Source organism: Penicillium citrinum (assembly GCF_028827155.1).
Source record: "Penicillium citrinum strain IBT 23319 chromosome Unknown utg000009l:1.0-4274883.0:1.0-4276374.0, whole genome shotgun sequence".
Classification (NCBI taxonomy): Eukaryota; Fungi; Ascomycota; class Eurotiomycetes; order Eurotiales; family Aspergillaceae; genus Penicillium; species Penicillium citrinum.
In genome coordinates this window covers 793,225-811,480 of record NW_026622694.1, presented here as the reverse complement: position 1 = coordinate 811,480, position 18,256 = coordinate 793,225, and the positions used below count along the sequence as shown (strand labels likewise).

The 18,256-nt window shown below is 46.1% G+C and overlaps 9 protein-coding genes across 9 annotated transcripts; 4 read left to right on the top strand and 5 right to left on the bottom strand.

Annotated features, from left to right (window-relative positions):
• Positions 1-43: 43 nt before the first annotated feature.
• On the top strand, positions 44-1,387 carry N7469_009778 (Gfo/Idh/MocA family protein; the record flags this gene model as incomplete). The annotated part of the gene is made up of 4 exons (XM_056648683.1): positions 44-74; positions 128-148; positions 214-744; positions 816-1,387. 4 exons carry the CDS (start codon positions 44-46, stop codon positions 1,385-1,387), a joined length of 1,155 nt encoding a protein of 384 aa, XP_056495814.1.
• Positions 1,388-1,734: 347 nt separating this feature from the next.
• Positions 1,735-2,727, bottom strand: adk1 (adenylate kinase ADK1; the record flags this gene model as incomplete). The annotated part of the gene is made up of 4 exons (XM_056648682.1): positions 1,735-2,143; positions 2,231-2,385; positions 2,460-2,512; positions 2,568-2,727. 4 exons carry the CDS (start codon positions 2,725-2,727, stop codon positions 1,735-1,737), a joined length of 777 nt encoding a protein of 258 aa, XP_056495813.1.
• Positions 2,728-3,034: 307 nt separating this feature from the next.
• Positions 3,035-3,238, bottom strand: N7469_009776 (uncharacterized protein; the record flags this gene model as incomplete). Its single annotated transcript, XM_056648681.1, has 1 exon — positions 3,035-3,238. One exon carries the CDS (start codon positions 3,236-3,238, stop codon positions 3,035-3,037), a length of 204 nt encoding a protein of 67 aa, XP_056495812.1.
• A 1-nt stretch (position 3,239) lies between these two features.
• On the top strand, positions 3,240-4,475 carry rpn8 (proteasome regulatory particle lid subunit RPN8; the record flags this gene model as incomplete). The annotated part of the gene is made up of 3 exons (XM_056648680.1): positions 3,240-3,423; positions 3,521-3,792; positions 3,870-4,475. 3 exons carry the CDS (start codon positions 3,240-3,242, stop codon positions 4,473-4,475), a joined length of 1,062 nt encoding a protein of 353 aa, XP_056495811.1.
• A 332-nt stretch (positions 4,476-4,807) lies between these two features.
• On the bottom strand, positions 4,808-5,605 carry N7469_009774 (uncharacterized protein; the record flags this gene model as incomplete). The annotated part of the gene is made up of 1 exon (XM_056648679.1): positions 4,808-5,605. The coding sequence occupies one exon, from the start codon at positions 5,603-5,605 to the stop codon at positions 4,808-4,810; it is 798 nt and encodes a 265-aa protein (XP_056495810.1).
• A 371-nt stretch (positions 5,606-5,976) lies between these two features.
• On the bottom strand, positions 5,977-8,236 carry N7469_009773 (ubiquitin carboxyl-terminal hydrolase; the record flags this gene model as incomplete). The annotated part of the gene is made up of 3 exons (XM_056648678.1): positions 5,977-7,495; positions 7,566-7,963; positions 8,024-8,236. The coding sequence occupies 3 exons, from the start codon at positions 8,234-8,236 to the stop codon at positions 5,977-5,979; spliced, it is 2,130 nt and encodes a 709-aa protein (XP_056495809.1).
• Positions 8,237-14,025: 5,789 nt separating this feature from the next.
• N7469_009772 (MYB DNA-binding domain protein) lies at positions 14,026-14,972 on the top strand (the record flags this gene model as incomplete). Its single annotated transcript, XM_056648677.1, has 3 exons — positions 14,026-14,489; positions 14,551-14,726; positions 14,821-14,972. 3 exons carry the CDS (start codon positions 14,026-14,028, stop codon positions 14,970-14,972), a joined length of 792 nt encoding a protein of 263 aa, XP_056495808.1.
• Positions 14,973-15,335: 363 nt separating this feature from the next.
• Positions 15,336-16,341, bottom strand: N7469_009771 (tRNA (carboxymethyluridine(34)-5-O)-methyltransferase; the record flags this gene model as incomplete). Its single annotated transcript, XM_056648676.1, has 3 exons — positions 15,336-15,807; positions 16,067-16,191; positions 16,261-16,341. 3 exons carry the CDS (start codon positions 16,339-16,341, stop codon positions 15,336-15,338), a joined length of 678 nt encoding a protein of 225 aa, XP_056495807.1.
• An 839-nt stretch (positions 16,342-17,180) lies between these two features.
• N7469_009770 (TBCB family protein) lies at positions 17,181-18,223 on the top strand (the record flags this gene model as incomplete). Its single annotated transcript, XM_056648675.1, has 3 exons — positions 17,181-17,456; positions 17,566-17,785; positions 17,880-18,223. 3 exons carry the CDS (start codon positions 17,181-17,183, stop codon positions 18,221-18,223), a joined length of 840 nt encoding a protein of 279 aa, XP_056495806.1.
• Positions 18,224-18,256: the final 33 nt, after the last annotated feature.

The window sequence follows — 18,256 nt, the reverse complement described above, 5'->3', positions numbered from 1 at the left end:
AACCCAAAAGAATCTATTCTTTATCATTCCAAATATATTCAAAATGGCACACACAACTCGATGGGGTATCATGGGTACGTCCTCCAAAAATCCATATTGTACTAGCTCACATACTAACTCATCCTAGCCACTGGCGGCATCGCGAACAGTAATATCTTCCTATCTCCGTTGAAACCAATCAAATGCTATCTTGAATTCTAACAATCGGTCTAGCATTCGTGAAGGACCTCCTCCTAGATCCTAAAGCACGCAATGCCTCAGACGTCAATCACAAAGTCGTCGCTGTCGCATCATCCTCTTCAAAAGATAAAGCAGACCAATTCATCTCTTCCCTGAATATCCCACTCCCCTGCACGGCATACGCATCTTACAAAGAACTCGTCTCCGACCCGAACATTGATGTTGTCTACGTGGCTACCCCGCACTCACACCATTATCAGAATGTAATGTTGGCGCTGGAAGCTGGGAAGAATGTTCTTTGTGAAAAGGCGTTTACGGTGAATGCGGCGCAGGCGAAGATTCTGGTTGAAACGGCTAAGAAGAAGAATCTGTTCTTGATGGAGGCGGTTTGGACTCGGTATTTTCCGATAAGTGTGCAGATTCGAGACGTTATTCGGAGTGGGGAGATTGGTGAGGTTCTCCGGACGGTCGCTGACACAAGTTTTGGTGATGATGTTGAGAATGTTTGGGGCACGAAGCATCGTATGGTTAATCCTGACTTGGCGGGGGGTTGTCTTTTGGATTGTAAGTGAAATCCCAGCTCTTGGTTTTAGTTTACTGGTTGGAGTATGGTGTGCTGACTTGATCCTTTCTAGTGGGCATTTACTCTCTGACATGGGTTTTCCAAACCCTTTACCATACTCTCCCCAAAGATCAAAGAAAACCCCCAACTGTCGTCTCGCAGGTTACACCCTACCACCTAACAGGTGCAGACGAGTCAACTACCATCCTACTGAATTTCCCAACCAGTACACCCGGTAATGAAAAGCCGCCACAACACTCGCACGGTGTTGCAATGACCAATATTCGTGTTTCCGGGGACCCGGATGAGAAGGGAACTACGGGCGCGAATATTCGGATTCAGGGAACTAAGGGTGAGATTCAGGTCTTTGGACATCCATTCCGTCCACTGCGGTATAGGGTGATTCCCAAGAAGGGACTTGGTGAGGTTCGTGATGTCGAGGGTGAGTTCCCGGCTGGTGGACATGGAATGTATTGGGAGGCGGATGAAGTGGCGCGTTGTTTGAGGGATGGGAAACTTGAGAGTGAGGGTATGACTTGGGAGGAGAGTATTGTGATTATGGAGGTTATGGATGAAGTTAGGAGGCAGGGTGGTTTGGTTTATCCTCAGACTATTGAGTCGACTAAGTATCCGCTGGAGCTGTAAATATAGTTGCGGCAGTAGCATTTATATAAACTGAGGTATCACTCGAGCCTCAATTCTGTGGAAATTTGAATCCAATCTACAACTTAAAGTCAAGATTGCCGTGAGATAGTTTGATACCAAAGTACACATACTATACATGGCCCCAAGGGACTATTATTCAGCGTGTCTATATGTGGACATTTACCAGACCAACTCTCTCATGCGTTCCCCACCAAACCCAGAAACAAAAGAAAATAAAAAAGGTGAAACAACATGGAGAGATTGGCCAGCATTTTTGTCCCTACTATTCAACCTGAAAAGGCCATTTACATTGACCTTTGCCTTTTGATATCCTCCCTAAACCAAATCTAGTTCTTCTGGAAAACACCCAGCAGGCTCTTCCAGACCTGGCCAGGCTCCTGGCTAGCGTCAATTCCGCGCCAGATACCAGTGGTCTTGTAGTAGTCGCAGACAGGGGAGGTCTGGGCGTGGTAAGTAGCCAGACGCTTAGTCAGGGTGTCGGCATTGTCATCGGAACGCTGGATCAGAGGCTCGCCGGTGACATCGTCGATCATGTCGCTCTTGGGAGGGTTGAAGATCTTGTGGTACGAGCGGCCGGAAGCAGGGTGGACCAGACGACCGGTGATACGGGCGACGAGCAGAGCGTCGTCAATCTGAAGCTCAATGGCGTGCTGGAGCTTCTGCTTGCGGGCCAGAAGCATTTCATCCAGACGCTGGGCCTGGGCGACAGTTCGGGGGAAACCGTCGAGAATGAAACTGTCGCGCGTTAGTGAGAGTCGAAATTGGCGTCGGATACGGCGGAATTTTTTTTTTTCAAGTCGTTGTTATCCGTGGAATACTCACCCGTTCTTGCACTCGGTGTTGTTCTCCAACTCGCTCTTGATCATGTTGACCATGATCTCGTCGCTGACGAGACCACCCTGATCCATGATCTTCTTAGCCTCCTTGCCGAGGTCGGTCTTCTTCGCGACCTGGGACCGCAGCATGTCACCGGTGGCCTATTAAGAAGTCATTGTGTTAGATGAGTCCTGGTATCGCGCGTTCCCGGAGAGAATCGTCGAAGAATACGTACCAGGTGGCACACGCAGTACTTGTCCTTGATGTTGGGAGCCTGGGTACCCTTGCCTAGAAACGTGTCAACAGAGCCATTGAAGTATGTATCATATCACGAATTGCTTACCAGCACCGGGAGGGCCCATCAGAATGATGCGCATCTGCTCGGTGATTGACTTAGGCTTGTCGCCATTCACGAGGCGGTTCTCGAGGTCGACGACCCGGTCCTCGAGCTTCTGGATGGTATCCTTCAGACCGGATACGACCTCTTCTGTGATGGGAGCCATTGTGAATGAAAGATTGGGAGGTGGATTGAGAGGGGAGAGGAGAGGAATGGACGAGGAGAGAGCAGGGTGGAAAGGGAAGAAAGACGGGTAAATGGAGAAATGGAGAAGTTGGAAGGGAATCTCTTTAGCGCCCGAGGTTCGGAGCGGAGGACTTACGTAGTGCAGTGCAACAACAGCAGGGCAGGGCAGGGCAATCAACTATAGAAGTAGAAGTTTATTGCTAACTACTTGATTTGAGGCACTTTATTCTAGTATATTCACTTTTTCAATTTAGATTTTTTATATCTTTGCTTATACTTCTACATATCTACTTCTGTTGAGCGCTGTAGGTATGACTAAGCTGTGGCTGTGGTGGCGCACCAAAGCTGTCCAGCATCATCGGCCATCGTCCTTGATGAACCATCCAGTCTTGAAAAGCATCTCCCCTTTCCCAATCGATCACTTCCCCCACCTTCTCCAGGTCCTCTCGAGCTACTATAATTGTCTGGAATCTCGTTTCTTCGCTCTCCATCATGCCTGCCACCACGGCGGACACGCTATCCCTCGTCAACCGTTCCGTCACGGTTGCTCCGTTAGTCCTGCTGTCTGTTGCTGATCATTACGGCCGGACAGCGAAGGGTACCCGGAAACGTGTTGTGGGTGTTCTTTTGGGTGAGAACTCTGGTAGCAATGTGCGAGTATCGAACAGTTTTGCAGGTAAGTTTGGTTGATGATGGCGCGGCCAAGCTGTGGTGTTCCAATCCGAGCTAGAGAGTTGAGCTGAGCTGACCCGATCTTCTTTGTCCCCATCTAGTTCCATTCGAGGAGGATGAGAAGGACCCTTCTGTGTGGTTCCTTGATCACAACTTCATTGAGTCGATGAGAGACATGTTCAAGAAGATCAATGCTCGTGAGAAGCTGGTTGGTTGGTACCACTCAGGCCCCAAGCTACGCGCTTCGGATCTGGAGATCAATGAGCTCTTTAAAAAATACACACCCAATCCTCTGCTCGTTATTGTTGATGTCCAGCCGAAGGAGGTCGGTGTGCCGACAGATGCGTACTTTGCTGTGGATGAGATCAAGGACGTGAGTTATCTTGCTCAATGGAACTGTACTCCGCAAGATCATACCGACTAAACATGAATCCCCTTTTCACTTTTTAGGACGGCACAACAACTTCCAAGACATTCGTGCACACCCCATCGATAATCGAAGCAGAGGAGGCAGAGGAGATCGGTGTGGAGCACTTACTCCGGGATATTAGAGACGTCGCAGTCGGCACTCTTTCTACTCGAATCACTTCACAGCTACAATCCTTGCAAGGGCTGCATCTCCGACTACGTGATATCGGCCAATACCTCCAGAAAGTCCTCGATGGCGAGCTTCCTATCAACCACGCCATCCTGGGCAACCTTCAGGATGTCTTCAACCTCCTCCCCAACTTGACTACCCCGGCTCAGCAACCCAGTATCAGCGGCCAAGAGTCACAGATCGAGAACAGCGAGCTTGCGCGAGCCATGAGCGTCAAGACCAACGACCAGCTTATGGCCATCTATATCAGCAGTCTGATTCGTGCTATCACGGCTTTCCACGACCTTATCGAGAACAAGATTCAAAACCGTCAGCAGCAGGAGGAGAATGACACAAAGCGGGAACAGGAATTGAATGGTACGAAGGGGGAGAAGGATGGGAAGAAGGGTAATGGATCAGTGAATGGCGAGCAGAAGGAGGAACAGGATGCTTCTGAAAAGAGCAAGAAGAAGAGCTAGGGTTTCTTCTAATGAATTCATGGATTCGTGGAATCATGTACTTGTTTACTCGATTGGAAGGAGATGTGATGCCCGTCAATATGAAATGACCAGAAACTGCAATTTGCAGTGTATAGTACGGATAATCAAGGATATGAGGCACTTTGTCTTTTATGGACGCGTAGTTGATGCTGTATCAGAATACTAGTTCTGTTCATACACTCTATACTTCATAGAAATTGCATCAATCAGGTATCCTACAAGTATCAACTTGACCAGATATCAAAACTGATATCAAATACCTGGCATCGTACAAATACATTATACTATAGGATCATCCATTCAATGTGATCTCATCCACCCCATCCAGCACACCATCCAGCAATCTCCTCTAAAGAAACAATCAATCTACCACCTCCACCCCCAAACAACCCAGGGCACCGAGCAAACAATACACAAGCAATAATATGCTTGCAAATACCCGGTGAACCCCTGTCTGTATCACAAATAAGAGTCCCACCAAATGGATAATCTACTTCTGAATCTGGATCCAGATCAACGTTATCCTCCACGCCCTGTAACTGTGGGATTTCGCTTTCCAGGGATGATAGGTCTGGATTTTTGAAGATTGACAGCGTGAAGGTGGGACATGTGCAGTTCCAGGCTTCAAGACGGACTTCGTAGGCTTTTGATGGGTCTTGCGTGGGTCCGGATGTTGATATTGGTATGTTTTGACGTGGAATTGATGATGCGGATGTTACGAGGAAGAGACTTTTTGATTTGGTTGGGTGGTGTGGTGTTTCTGTTTGTGTCGTTCCATATGCATTTGTGGCGTGGTTTTCATCAGGTACGCTTGTCGGGGTTTGGTTGGTTGGGTTTGTTTCAAGGTGCTGCACGAGATGGCGGTCTAGGATGTCCAGGGCTGGCAGGAGGTCGTTTGGGAAGAGGCAGTGTAGAGTGAGGATTATGGGTTTCACTTTGTTTAGCTCTGTTGCTGGAAGTTTGTTGAGGGGATTTTGAGGTGTTGATTGTGGTTGTGTGCGTGATTCGGGTTGGTTTGGTGGGTTGGTTGTTGGGGTTGAAGGAGGATTGAAGGTTGATAGTTCGGTGATTAGATGATCTATGAAGCGTCTGCTGGATGGGAAATTCATTTTATGGTTTGGTTTTGGGATTTTGAAGGGTTTCAGTTGGGTTGGTGTGTGTAGAAGTGTTTAAATTTTTGTGAAGTTCGGGGAGGTGCGGGAGGTGATTCACGATGAAAGGGAAGATGATGAACGAAATATATAATTGACTATTAGAGATAAAGGACTGGTAACTAATGAATAACAATAAGACCTTGTCTTGAAAAGAAAATATTCAAATTATTGAAGTATTTCGAGATACCAACTTGTAGTTCAGAAACATATCTGAGCCAATATCAAACCCTCCATCAACTTATGAACACGCGAAGAAGACGTTGAGAAGCCGACAATCCTAGCTGCACTACTGTACTACACTGGCAAACATATTGAATATAAAGGAACTAATCCGCCATAATCTCATCATCATCCTTCAACTGACCAAGAATCGAAACCAGATCGGCATTTATACCCGAATCACAAGGGTTCTTAAGGAGGTTGATAGGATATCCTCGAACAGCAAAGTCAAGAGGAACGCGATAATTCTTGTCAGGGTTATCTCGATCGTTGCCCTGGTATTCAATGTACTGGATGCGAAGCCAGCTATTCTTATTATGATATGGTCGTCCTTCGGTATATGCATTCATCTCGAACTGGTCGTCGCCCATGAATGGCCCGGCTGGATCGGCCTTTCCACCCGGGTGTGGTAATTCTTCGCCCTGGTTCTGTGATGATCGTGGTGGAGATGATCTCTTTTGCTCCTTAAGGTATTTTAAGATATCTGCGTTTGAAACTTGAGGTTCTCGTGGGACCGTCTCAATTTCATCTTCTGATTCTGATGATGGATATTCTGGACCTAATTCTAACTCTGCTGATGATCCCGATGATGATGAAGATGATGACAAATTGGATCCTGCAGTGCAATCCTCTGAATTGATAAATCTTGCTTGACGTGGCATCTTTTTCAGTGATGCTTCTGAAGAAGAATCAGATACGCTTGTCTGGATGGGCACAATATGTTTTCGGGGTCTCGGGCTTGTCGCCTTATCCGCAAACAATAACGAAGCGATATCTTGCTGTGTCTGCGTAGACTGATCCGTTGTTGGTGACTGACGCGGTCTCGATCCAGCTGGTGGTTGCTGAGACGATCTCGGAGGACCGTCTACCATATCCAAGACCTTGAGAATACCCGGTGGTGTTCTTTTACCAGCGTCCCAATCCAATAATTCCGAACTTTCATTTCGAGTTCGGGTTATTCCCAAGCGTTTCGAAACTCTGTCCTGAGTAAAGATCTTGTTGTATCGAAGCATCCTGTCTGCGCTGGGATTTCTCGAAAGTCGCGTGTACACAAACATATAGGCATTCTTCTTGTTCTCAGGGTCGCGGCAGAAATTGGAAAATGAGATAGGCGCAGTCTTGGTATCATTGATCAAGGTCCATTTTCCGGTACGACCCTTGACGATGATGGTATAGTGGCCAGAATTGACGTTAGGACCGGAGTGAAAGATCACGGAGGTCAATTCGTAGTTGATATTCTGAACGGTGTCTGCGTCGAGTCGGGGATCGAAATACTCCTTTCTGAGTTGAATGTTGCCCTCAAAATTGATGGGATCCTCGATCTTTTCCTTGTCTTCATCGATACGATTGAGCTCGACTACAAGCATCTCGGAAGGCTTTGTGATGTATTCAAGCCTGAATTCCTTTTCTCGACAGTTTCGGCAGGTTCCGATGTAATCCTTGTCTGTGAAAAATCTTTGAACAGCCTCATCGACGTTGGAAATCTTGTCTCTTGGACTGAACTCAACGAATAGGATAGGCCAATCATATTCTTCTTCGTAACTATCATTTTTACAGGGTTCCTCTCCCTCACACCACTTGTGAGTGACAATGCCAGTCTGACAGATGTCTAAGTAATGGCCTCGGCTAGATGAATCGTGTAAGCGTTTTTTTTTTCCTTCGTCAAATCAAGTATAGAATAATGGGGAAGTCTTACTGTACAGGTGGAATATCTTCCATGATCTGACAGCGCAAGTCCATGAAAATTTCCGAGGGATCTTGTTGGCCTTTCTTATTAATATAAGGCATATTGGTGTGGATCGATGTCCAAAATTTATCAATCTTTTCTTCCAAATCTCCCTCGCGCGAATCCCAATAGTTGCTTAAGAAGTTATGAAGATGACAGGGCTTGCAGATGCCTCCAGCTTTGCCCATATGGCATTCATGACCTGCTGGGATATGGTGCTTGTTGTACCACCAGGCCCAACGCATCAGAGCTGGGGAGTGAGCGAGTAGTTGCAATAACACATTCCGATAGCACAGGTCGCCTGGATTCTGAATACCAACTTTTGTCCGCTCGGCTGTCCATTTATCCCAGATCGAGACGAAGGGAGACTAAGATCAGAGTTATTAGTTAAGTAGAGCTGATTGGGAGGTTGGAATGATGGTTCTTACTCGTCTGGCAATAGCTGTGCGACGCGCATTTTCCTTTCGCTTACGATTAGCAATCTTTCTCACTTCAGCGAGAAGCCTATTAAGCTCCTTCTCGGCAGCCTCCGACTTGGTAATCGTGTTCAACGAAGGTATGTTAAGACCGTTAGGATCCGGAGGGGGAGTTCTCAACAAGGGATCTAGATCCATGGGAATCCCCAAGTATGCTTGAGTCATGATAGCAGGGGGGGGAGGACAACTACCGAAGTACTTCGAAAGAGAATATATTAAAAAAAGAGATTGAATACTTTCAGGAATCAAACAACTATGGAATACGGTGAAACTATGTAGAATGGGGGGGGTATGTTTGCCTTTTTGAAAGGAGGCTTCTTTGTTGGTGTGCAAAGCATCAAAAAGAGCATTCGGGATCTCTCCCGAATTCTTTGATCAATGAAAGAAGCAGAATGTCAAACCTAGTGTTTAGAAAGTAATCGACTTTTCCACAAACATCGTGGTCATGGGGGAATACTGGTACATAGTTGTCAAAGAGTACTTTCAGTCTATACTTCCTATAACTAAGAGAAGCATGAATGACTAATTTGGCCAGCAACAAAGAAATACTGCTTTGACTACAGTATTCAAAGAATCAAATCCGAGGTAGGCAGTTTGAAAGAACCGATCGGACTGAAGTTCCAATCCTAAGATGCCCGTTTTTTTTTCTCTCTCTTTTTCTTCAACCCAACGTGTGTCCCTTTGCCCTCTATCTGTACTCTGTATTCTGCTTTACACTGTAAAGGGCCATTTCCATGGATACGTCAAAAGTCAGGCACCAGGCACACGAGTATAAAAATCTAGCCCAATTCGAGCCTGTCATATTTCTCAAGACATGCTCAGTGGGGGTCTGTCACCTTGCGAACCCTGGTTTGGACTTGGCCCAGAGAATGACGATCAACAGGCTCCGCAATGGTCCAGAAGCCCTTATGAAAAGTGCAACGAGAGAATCTAGAACATGACCACCCAACTTCCCTTAAATTATCGGATTGTTTCTGTTTCTTTTTCTGTTTCTGATGGAGCAAGGCACCATCCACTCCATCGAATGTGAGGCATCGAGTGTCATTTGATGAGATCGTCAACTTTACCTCCTTGATTTGGTCTATAAACGGTCGACGCCGCCCAGAATGTCCCATTCTTCCAGCCCCAATCCCACGGATACACATGAGAACAAGCTGTACCAAGACTTGACCCAGGGATAGCCCCTGGTCCCGACCATCAGCCCATGAACCGGTTCCTGGTTAAGTAGATAGCATTTCCTGTACTCCGTAATTAGGAAAGGGGAAAAAGAAAAAAAAGACAGAGAGAGGGGTCCCCACAAGGCCAGATGTTTCAGGTGCTCCTCCCAAGTGGAGAGAGTAGCTTGACGAAATGAACAACATTCAGGGGTGATTGGTCGTTCGATCGTGTCGTGAGATCCGGCCGAGACCTACGACCGAAGTTGCATATCTTGCTAAATCGAGCGCAATCTGTCTCTGTTTTTTCCTTGCTCCTCTCTCGTTGTTGGTCTCCCCACGAGACTGGATACATCCAAAACAAGTACTCCGTACCCTAGTTTAATTCCCCGACCAAATATCACTCGACATAACAAAGATACCTTTTTATTTTCTTTTATTTTCCCCTTTCTTCTGTTGATCCCCCTCTGAATGACAGCAGCGTTCTTCGCGTCTACCGAAGATCCACCGTTAAAGAGGACACTGCCCCGTCAAACGGTTGGGCGCCACCTTTTCAGCTCTGCCACTTGTTCTGCTGGATGATTTAAGTGGACCCTCACATAATTAAACTGGCCCCCTTCCCATCTCCTCTTCTCTCGGGCCTTCCGAGAAACCGGAGATTTTCTTTTTTTTTTTCTGCAATAAAGTCATTTCGAGGGAAATTATTGACTCCGTAGTTCTTAAGATGAGATGGGTACAGTGTAAAAAAAAAAAGAGGAACACCAGATCGATGGGTCTTTTCGGCATTGGCGCATTGAGAGAGATGAGAATACATAATGTACTGTACAGTTATGAAACAAACAAGGGAAATGAAGTGTCAGGCCAAAAACCGGGTCAATGGTTGATGTGTCGGACATTTAGGGCGATCATCCTCTCTGTCCCTCTTTTTCCCTCTTTTGTGCCCTCTCGCTCTCTCGTGCAATGAAAAGAAAGGCAAAGAAAATGAATGTTCACGGCTTTCGGGTCATTTCCACTTGTGTCATAGTCATGATGATCCAACGTTGGACCTCCCCACTCGGTCGTCCTTGGCTCGTGTATCTCTGGCAAAGAGAGCGCTGCTGACGAGTTTTAGCAGCGCAAGTAAGCACTATCTAACCAGAGTACTATGTCTACCTGTTTACCCTCTTCTCGTTCTGTTATGTTCGTATAAAAGTACTATTGTATATAAGTACTATGACTATCATAATATCAACATCGTCTTTTTACATGATCTCATCTTCACCACAGCAACACAACATGAGCTGAAGTAGACGGGATCGTCATGGATCGTCCTCGCTTCGGACCAGACTGGAGCTTTGGGCGCGGCCGTTGCCCCATTTTTCCCTTTTTATTTTTGTTATTTCTGTTATTTTCACATTTCTTCTAGTGTTTGTACTATGTACTCCGTACAAGCATGAAATCTACGATGCCGGACGGCAACTGGTTCACCCCCCCCCCCCCTCCTCCTCATCCACTCTCATCCCCCATACCCGTCTTCCCGACCCGCATCATATCGCACCCTTTCTCCTACTTCGGTACTCTTCCCCTTGGGCATTGACGGAGTATGTTCCGAACGGATTACCTACGCGTAGTGTTAAACTCCCCCTCCCCTGAACTATTTTAGTAGTACTCCTGTATAACAGGACTGTAGGCAGGAGGCAAAATAGGAGAATCAATTCTGTACTCCCTCCTCTGTATGTACTTGCGCAATATTCAGTATTCAGTACTATGTATGATTCCTTTGATCATTGTTGATCATCGCATGGGCTAACCGAAATGTTTCAGGCAACCGAACGGATCGTCCACGCAAACACAGAGCGGAGCACATCGGAGGAATCGGTGTTGCTCGGCCGTTGCGAAGAACTCGTGTTCGAGCCTGATGAACCTGCAGGATTGAGTTGGCGTGGATGTGGTGTGTAGGTTTGAGTAGGTGTAAGTGTAGGTGTAGGCGTATACTATGTATGTAGGTGTTTGTGCTTTATTTCCCGATGTATTATGTACGTTGGTAATGTAAAACCGTTAAAAAGGATGGGGGAGGGGGGGGGGGGCGCTGGATTAGATTTTATTCGACTGTACTGTATACTATGTATATTTCATTCTATCAGGTTGTTTGGGTGCTATTTCGTGTCTTTAATCTCCTCATTTCCCATTTCTCCACCGCCACTTTGGTTGCAAATGTTGTACTGTACATACAAAGTTACAGACCCTATGGCTTTGCCACTTGGGGCTCGTGCTAGACGTGCAGGATGCATCGATCCAATCACGGAGAATAAATGGACGGCTGCATGGTCGTCAAGTGTACGGAGTACAGTAAACAACTACACTGCCAACTAACTACCACTAGGGTTATATTATACTGCTAACTCTTCATAGTTAGTCCCATACATCGTACAATGTATACACTCTCCTACATCGTTAGTACTACATAGTACGGAGTACTGACGGTGTCGATTTTGCACAGAAAGTGTAGGGCGATGACCCACCAGTCCCTTAATCTGGTGGGAACGCGCCAAAAGGCCCCGTCGTTCCCCCATCCAAAGTGCGGTTCGGTAGCATTTCCTTCTTCTGTTCTCGTCAATGCATGTCTGGACGGAGTAGCCTCGGCAGAAGATCAGAGTACAATACTGTACATAGTACTATGTCGTCTTCGGAGGGATGAAGGGGGGGGCTTAATTCTGTACTATCAGTGCCTTGTTCTCGTATATTGTACCGTCCCCTGGTTTTGATTATGATTTCAAGTTTTAGGAGAGAAGCCCTCATTTCCCCCAATTCCTGATTTCTCGATTCCCCTCATGGGCTTCGACCCTTGTAATTTCTTTCTTCCTTTGATATTTCTGTGGGGAGGCATGATTCTAGACCGATTTCCCTCAGGTTCCATTTGACGCGGGTCTAGTTCCTCCCGCAATTCATTGCGACACCGTGTGACAGGGAAGAGGCTGCGAACAGTGTCAAGTTGGACGGGAAAAGAAGATATAGGGGGAAGTTCTAGAAGAACTACGCTTTTGATGTATTGAAAACAAGGCTGATAGAGCTTGTAAAGTTGGAGTCAGGAGTACAGTACAGCTTCACTAGTTCATTGTAGTTTGCAGAACTTGGATGGATGATAGCTCTATTATAGCTCTTAGCTCTTAGCTGTTGTCAGCTGTGAGCTGTAAGCTTTTCATTAGTTAACTACATAGAGCTACTCTTAACAAAAGTCCCTTCAACCTAGACAAGATCCACAGGATCAACTGGTGGGGAGACCAAAATCCTGCTGGTCGACCAAATCAGCAAGAATACAAACAGCCAAGCCCTCAGCAAAAATCCCCGAGTGGTCACACGGGACTGAGGCTGCAAACGCAAACTACAAAATGCAAACTGCAAACTGCAAACTACAAACCGTGGAAATAAAACAATAAAATAAAAATAACAAAAATACCCTTTTTGTCTCCTTTTTTTTTTTAAAAAAAAAGACATATTTCTTAATATTATTTTTCCCTCTAAGTGGGACAACCCGAACGCGCAAGACCCCAGATCCCGGCTAGCCACTGGGTCCTAGGAGAGTTTTAGTCGCAACGGTGTGGCATTAGGGTGAGTTAGCGTCTGGGCCGTGGCGCCCGTTGTGGCTGGCCAGTGCGGCCTTTTAAAGTGTCCGTTACGCATGCCCTCATCTCATTTCAGGATGATGCGGGTCGTCGGGGAGGACTAGTTCTTGGAAGAGTTTCTACGTGGATTAGCCAACGTCTTAGGGCAAGAATGGTCACGGTAGTTGTCCATACCAACGTTCTACACAGCATACCACGAGAACTAGAGAACTATAATGAAATAAATCATCTCTTCTTCTCAGTAATGAGTCACGAATACAAGTAAAAACGAATAGATATCACCGTGTATCATCTGTAACAGAGAGAGGGGTTTTGACCGCTCAGCATCTTTAATTAAAAGCAGCGGCGCTGAGTGGATCGAGGATGTGGCTCTTGGTTATTTATGAATATTACTTATTTTTCTTTTTTTTCTTTTTTTTTTTTAATTATTCTAAATCTCATTTACCATACAATACCATCCATCTATGGCCCTTTCTTCTCCCCATCCGGCTCTTAGCTGTCATAGATCGTCTGCCGTTTCATCTTCACGTTCTGGACTCTTTCCTGATACTCCTCCTCTTCTTCTTCTTCTTCTTCTCTTCTCTTTCTCTTTTCTCTCTTCTCTCCTCTTTCTCGTCTTTAAACATTTCATCCCGATCCTATCTTCTATTCGTGACGGTTTCATTCGGAACTCTTCAACCTTTATTTTTTTTGCTCAAGCATTCTCCTTCCACGGTACTCATCCGCCGTCATTCTGCCGCGCGCCTCTTAACGGTTTTGCTCTGACCTCACCATTCGTTGCACGAGACACTGTTTTGATTTGAGTTTCTGTTCGAGCCCGGAGCTTTTTGATCTTTTCTTTTCTTTATTTTTCCTATATATTCTTTTTATCTTTTTTTTTGTTTTTTTCTTGTTGGAACGTGTGAATCCCTTTGTGGTGATCATCCTTCAGAAATCAAACATAAGAGAAAAAGAGGTATACAAACCCTCATATCCAACCATCTCCCCTGTCATCTTTCGAAACGGTCACCGGTTTCAACATCCTTTCTACTTGATTATCTCTTTCCTATTCTCATCTCCTTCTTCTTCCTCTCCCTCTTTCTTTCTTTCTCTCTCTCTCTCTCCTTCGGCCCCCCCCCCCCACGCCTTCTGTTTGAGAGGGGACTCACTTCTATCTCTTCCCTAAATCCTTCTCCATAACCCCCCCCCCATCGCGCATATGATTGCGTTACAACATCGGCCTATCTTGCCGCCCGCCAAAGTGGATATCTCACTGCTACTCAAACCCCAAGATGAGGAAGAAGCCGCTCCGGGGATCCCTACTACTCTCTATCCACCAAGATCCCTTTCCGGTCCATCTCTAGGTACGGGTTCCATCTTGGCCGGTCCAACTACCAGTGCCATCCCACCACCGTTGATCAAAACTGGTCCATCTGGTTCGGCTAAACGGTTGCAACCGGCACATACAGCAGAGTCACCAGCTAAGAAGCAATCTAAATGGTCTCCGGAGGAGGATGCTTTGATCATCGAGCTGCGGGGCAGCGGGATGAAATGGGAGGATATCAGTAAACGACTACCTGGCCGCAGTGCGATCAGTTGCCGACTTCATTATCAAAATTATTTGGAACGACGAAGCGAGTGGGATGAAGATAAGAAAAACAAATTGGCTAGGTTGTATGAACGGTAAGAGAATGAATCCTAACGAAGTGGCACACAAAGGTCCCAACTCACACTGGATCTCTAGGTTTAAAGCGGAAATGTGGTCCAAGGTAGCGGAGGAAATGGCCATCCCATGGCGTGCTGCAGAAGCCATGCATTGGCAACTTGGTGAACAAGAAATGGCCCGCCGCGCGGGCGTGGTGCCATTTTCCTTGTCGAGTACGGCCATTGATCCTCCAACCACCAGAACTCGTCGGGCGAGTACCTCTCTTTCTCGACCAAGGAAGTCTTCGATCTCACGTGCGATTCCTGGACATCCCCCCCGGGATGCCGCCTCAATTACCTTCCCTCGAAGAGTTGACTGCTGGTGTGCCTGCATATGCACCACCTGCCCCGCCCCCACCGAGAGAATTTTATGGAGTTGGACGACCATCAGAGATGGGAATCCCTCCCCCGCCAGGCCTCATGGGTCCTCATTTGGGAATGCCTCCACGAACATTGCCCTAGGATATGACTTGACGATCATGCCTGAATGGCTTTCTTTTGTTCCTCCTTGTCTTTCTTCTCTTTTTCTGTCTCTTCTTTTCTTTTTGATACGAATTGCATAGCGCCGGTTGGAGGTATACCGTGATTTCTGGGAGGCTATCAATTGCATAGAGAAATTTTCCGCTCCCATTTTCTTTTTCTTGTTCTTTTCTTTCTGCGCTGATTTCTTTCCCCATTTCCTTTGGATTTGGAGTGGAAAGAATGGAAGGTTGCTGTTAGCACGACGCCTTCCCTCCCCGCGACAATCATCCAGACAGTGTGGGTATCGATGATCATACTTTTGAGGCTGGTTCTTGAAAGAACGATTTACACTTGGGAGGTTTATCAAGCGGGTTTCGGCGCGGCAATGGCCCACCAATTATCTTTTTCGTATCCCGATTCCAGGACTTGTCCACCAGCCTGCTCGATGTCGCGTTCCAGCTCTCCTTCCTCATACAGGTGATAGTACCGATTGAAGGTTTGCGGTTTCTCTTGGTCTGATTTGGCCTTTCGAACCCACGGAACCATGATATCTTGGGGATCACCTTTGTCCCAACCGCGACGACTATCCTTTTGTTCCAGCGCCCAGGCATAGACCAGGAATTTCCCTCCAGGCTGCGTTGCAGAGCCCCGTTTGAGAGTTCGCAATATTTCGGCAACAGCCTCCACTCGCCGGGCTGGAGTGGATAGATGGTGGACCACAGCGATGGAGATTGCAAAATCAAAGAAATCATCCCGATGCGGGAGTTGAAGAATATCAGCCACCACGGTGGAATGGGGCTGATGCTTGATTGCAATCCGCGCCAGATTTTCCGATCTGTGTAGCGAGTCAGACCGGATCGCGATTGGTGATGGTCAGAAAGGCTAGTTTATATCGTATACATATAAAGAAAACGAGAGAAAAAAAAAGAAGCGCAGAAGAAGAACGATAGACCAAAACAAAAAAAAAAAGGATCAATCAAAAAAAATTACAAAATTGTTACACAAGATATTCCATGAATTCCTCCCAAGTAGATGAAACATGTACAAGTTTCCCTTTAAAAACTTGAATTGAAATGAAATGAAATGGAACGTACCTATCCGAACCCACTATAAATACATCTTTATTGACGGTCATGTTCTTCCCATTCCCACATCCTACATCTAGACCGACGGATCCAGCAGGCTGGGCTTGAAGGAATCGTTCCACGATAGGCCAGGCCTGTATCATTGTAAGTAAATTAATTCTGAGCCTTGTTCTTTTTTTCTGTGGCTTCGTTTCATCATTTACCTTGAACCGTGTTGCGGAAAAGTGGCCCGCAATCTCCTGATACACGTCGTGCACATTTTGTTGCTCATACTCGTCCGCCATAGTCTGTTGAATGATCTGACTTGATGTGATCTGGTTTGATCTGATCTGATTTGACTGGACTTGGACTGTTGGAGAGAATGTTAGCCTTGACGTGGTGTTGAAGCCAAGCGAGACACGTGACTGATCCACTATACAATCTTCACGTACATCTACACCTACTTAATGAACGAGTGAAGATGGGATTATATTTGATCTGGTTGGAATTAGAATCAGTAATGTTGTTTGGATATATTCATTATTTCTCTATTTTTTTAATTCTTTAAATTAGCAATTTCTAATCTCAAACTGTTCTGCAGTTGACTTTTCAATTTGTAGAATAGAATAAAAAGTCATGACTAAGCATTCACCCACTTGGTTGTGCGAGAATCATTTCATTTCAGGAGTATCACTCATTTTGATCCCTGGAAATTGTAAGTACGGTCATGATTCCCCGCGCGCCCCCTGTTTCAAGGCCAGGAATTCCCTGGTTGCTTTTGAGTACAAGATCTTTGTCCAACATGGTACCTGGTGATTTCCTGTGAGATCTGGGATGGAGTAAGGTCTGTCCCAGAAGGGTAATATCAAAATGGCTCCTCCAAATTCAGTGCAGTGATTTTTCGAGGAAAGTGTGTTCGAGTGGAGCTGGCAGGCTATATATTTTTGAAACTGTTATGGAGCTCTATCTTGGTTTCTTGTTATATACTGAATTCTAAGTTCATGTGAGAATCTATGTGCTGATCATTTTTAGATCTCAAGCACGAAACTTGCAGTACAGCAAAGCAAGGAAGCAGAGAAGAGCAACGCAAAGCAGGCAAAGCAACATATTCAAATCCATCAACCGGGGGAAAAGTACGCGCAAAATGGCATTCCAGCCTACACCAGCGGATATATCCGTTATTATCACGGCTGCATCTGCGTCACGAACGTCAAATGCAGAACCTACGTTTGTCACGGAACGTCGGGTAACCCCATCCTGGACACTCATGCAACTCAAGGGGAAACTTGAAACTATGACCGGTGTCCCGCCAGGTTGTCAGACTTTGAAAATTAAAGTACCTGGTCGAAATGATCAGTGGATGGAGGGTGACGATCGACGGATTGAAGAGTGGGGGTTGATGAAGGGGGTTGAGATTGAGGTATGTATTTCCTCTTTACACTGTACTTGGCTTTTTTTTTGCTTTTTTTTTGCTTTTGATTTTATTTTATTGCAGTTTTCTCGTGGTGAATCCTTTGCTAATTGAATAGGTTCATGACTCCCGTCCTCCATCCATGAGACCTAATTTCACGGACCTTTCTTCTGTGGAGAAATATGAATTGCCAAGTGAGACTTATGAGTCTCTACCTAATTCCGTCCTTGCTTGGAAGAAGAATCAGAAATTAGGTCGTTTCGATCCGAATGCGCTTTCGCCTGAAGAGGCGTTGCGTAAACAAGTGGAGAAAGATCAGAATGATGTTGTTACTAAGGGTATGTCTGTCTATGTATATGAGGTTCAGCTAGCTAGGCTGGATTGTGCTGGACCATGATGGAAATATGAAAAGCTTTTGCTGATATCATCTAGGAATTGCTGTTTCCAAACGTGCTATTATCCTACCCTCGTCTCCGCCGCATATTCGTCGTGGAACGGTTCGGTTTGTAGGTCCTGTCCCAAGTATTCCAATTACTGGACCTGGTCGTGAGTTAGAGCGCCAAGGGGAAGAGATTCCTGCTGAGTTGCAACCCATTTGGGTTGGGATTGAGTTGGATGAGCCTACAGGTAAGAATGATGGGAGTGTGGGTGGAAAGCGTTACTTTGAATGTCTCGAGAAGAGAGGTGCGTTTGTCAAGCCTGATAAGATTGAAGTGGGAGATTTCCCTCCTCTGGATCTGGAAGACGACCTGGATGATTTGATGGAGGAAATTTGAAGGGACGTAGGATGGAATGCACCTGGTTAGGTA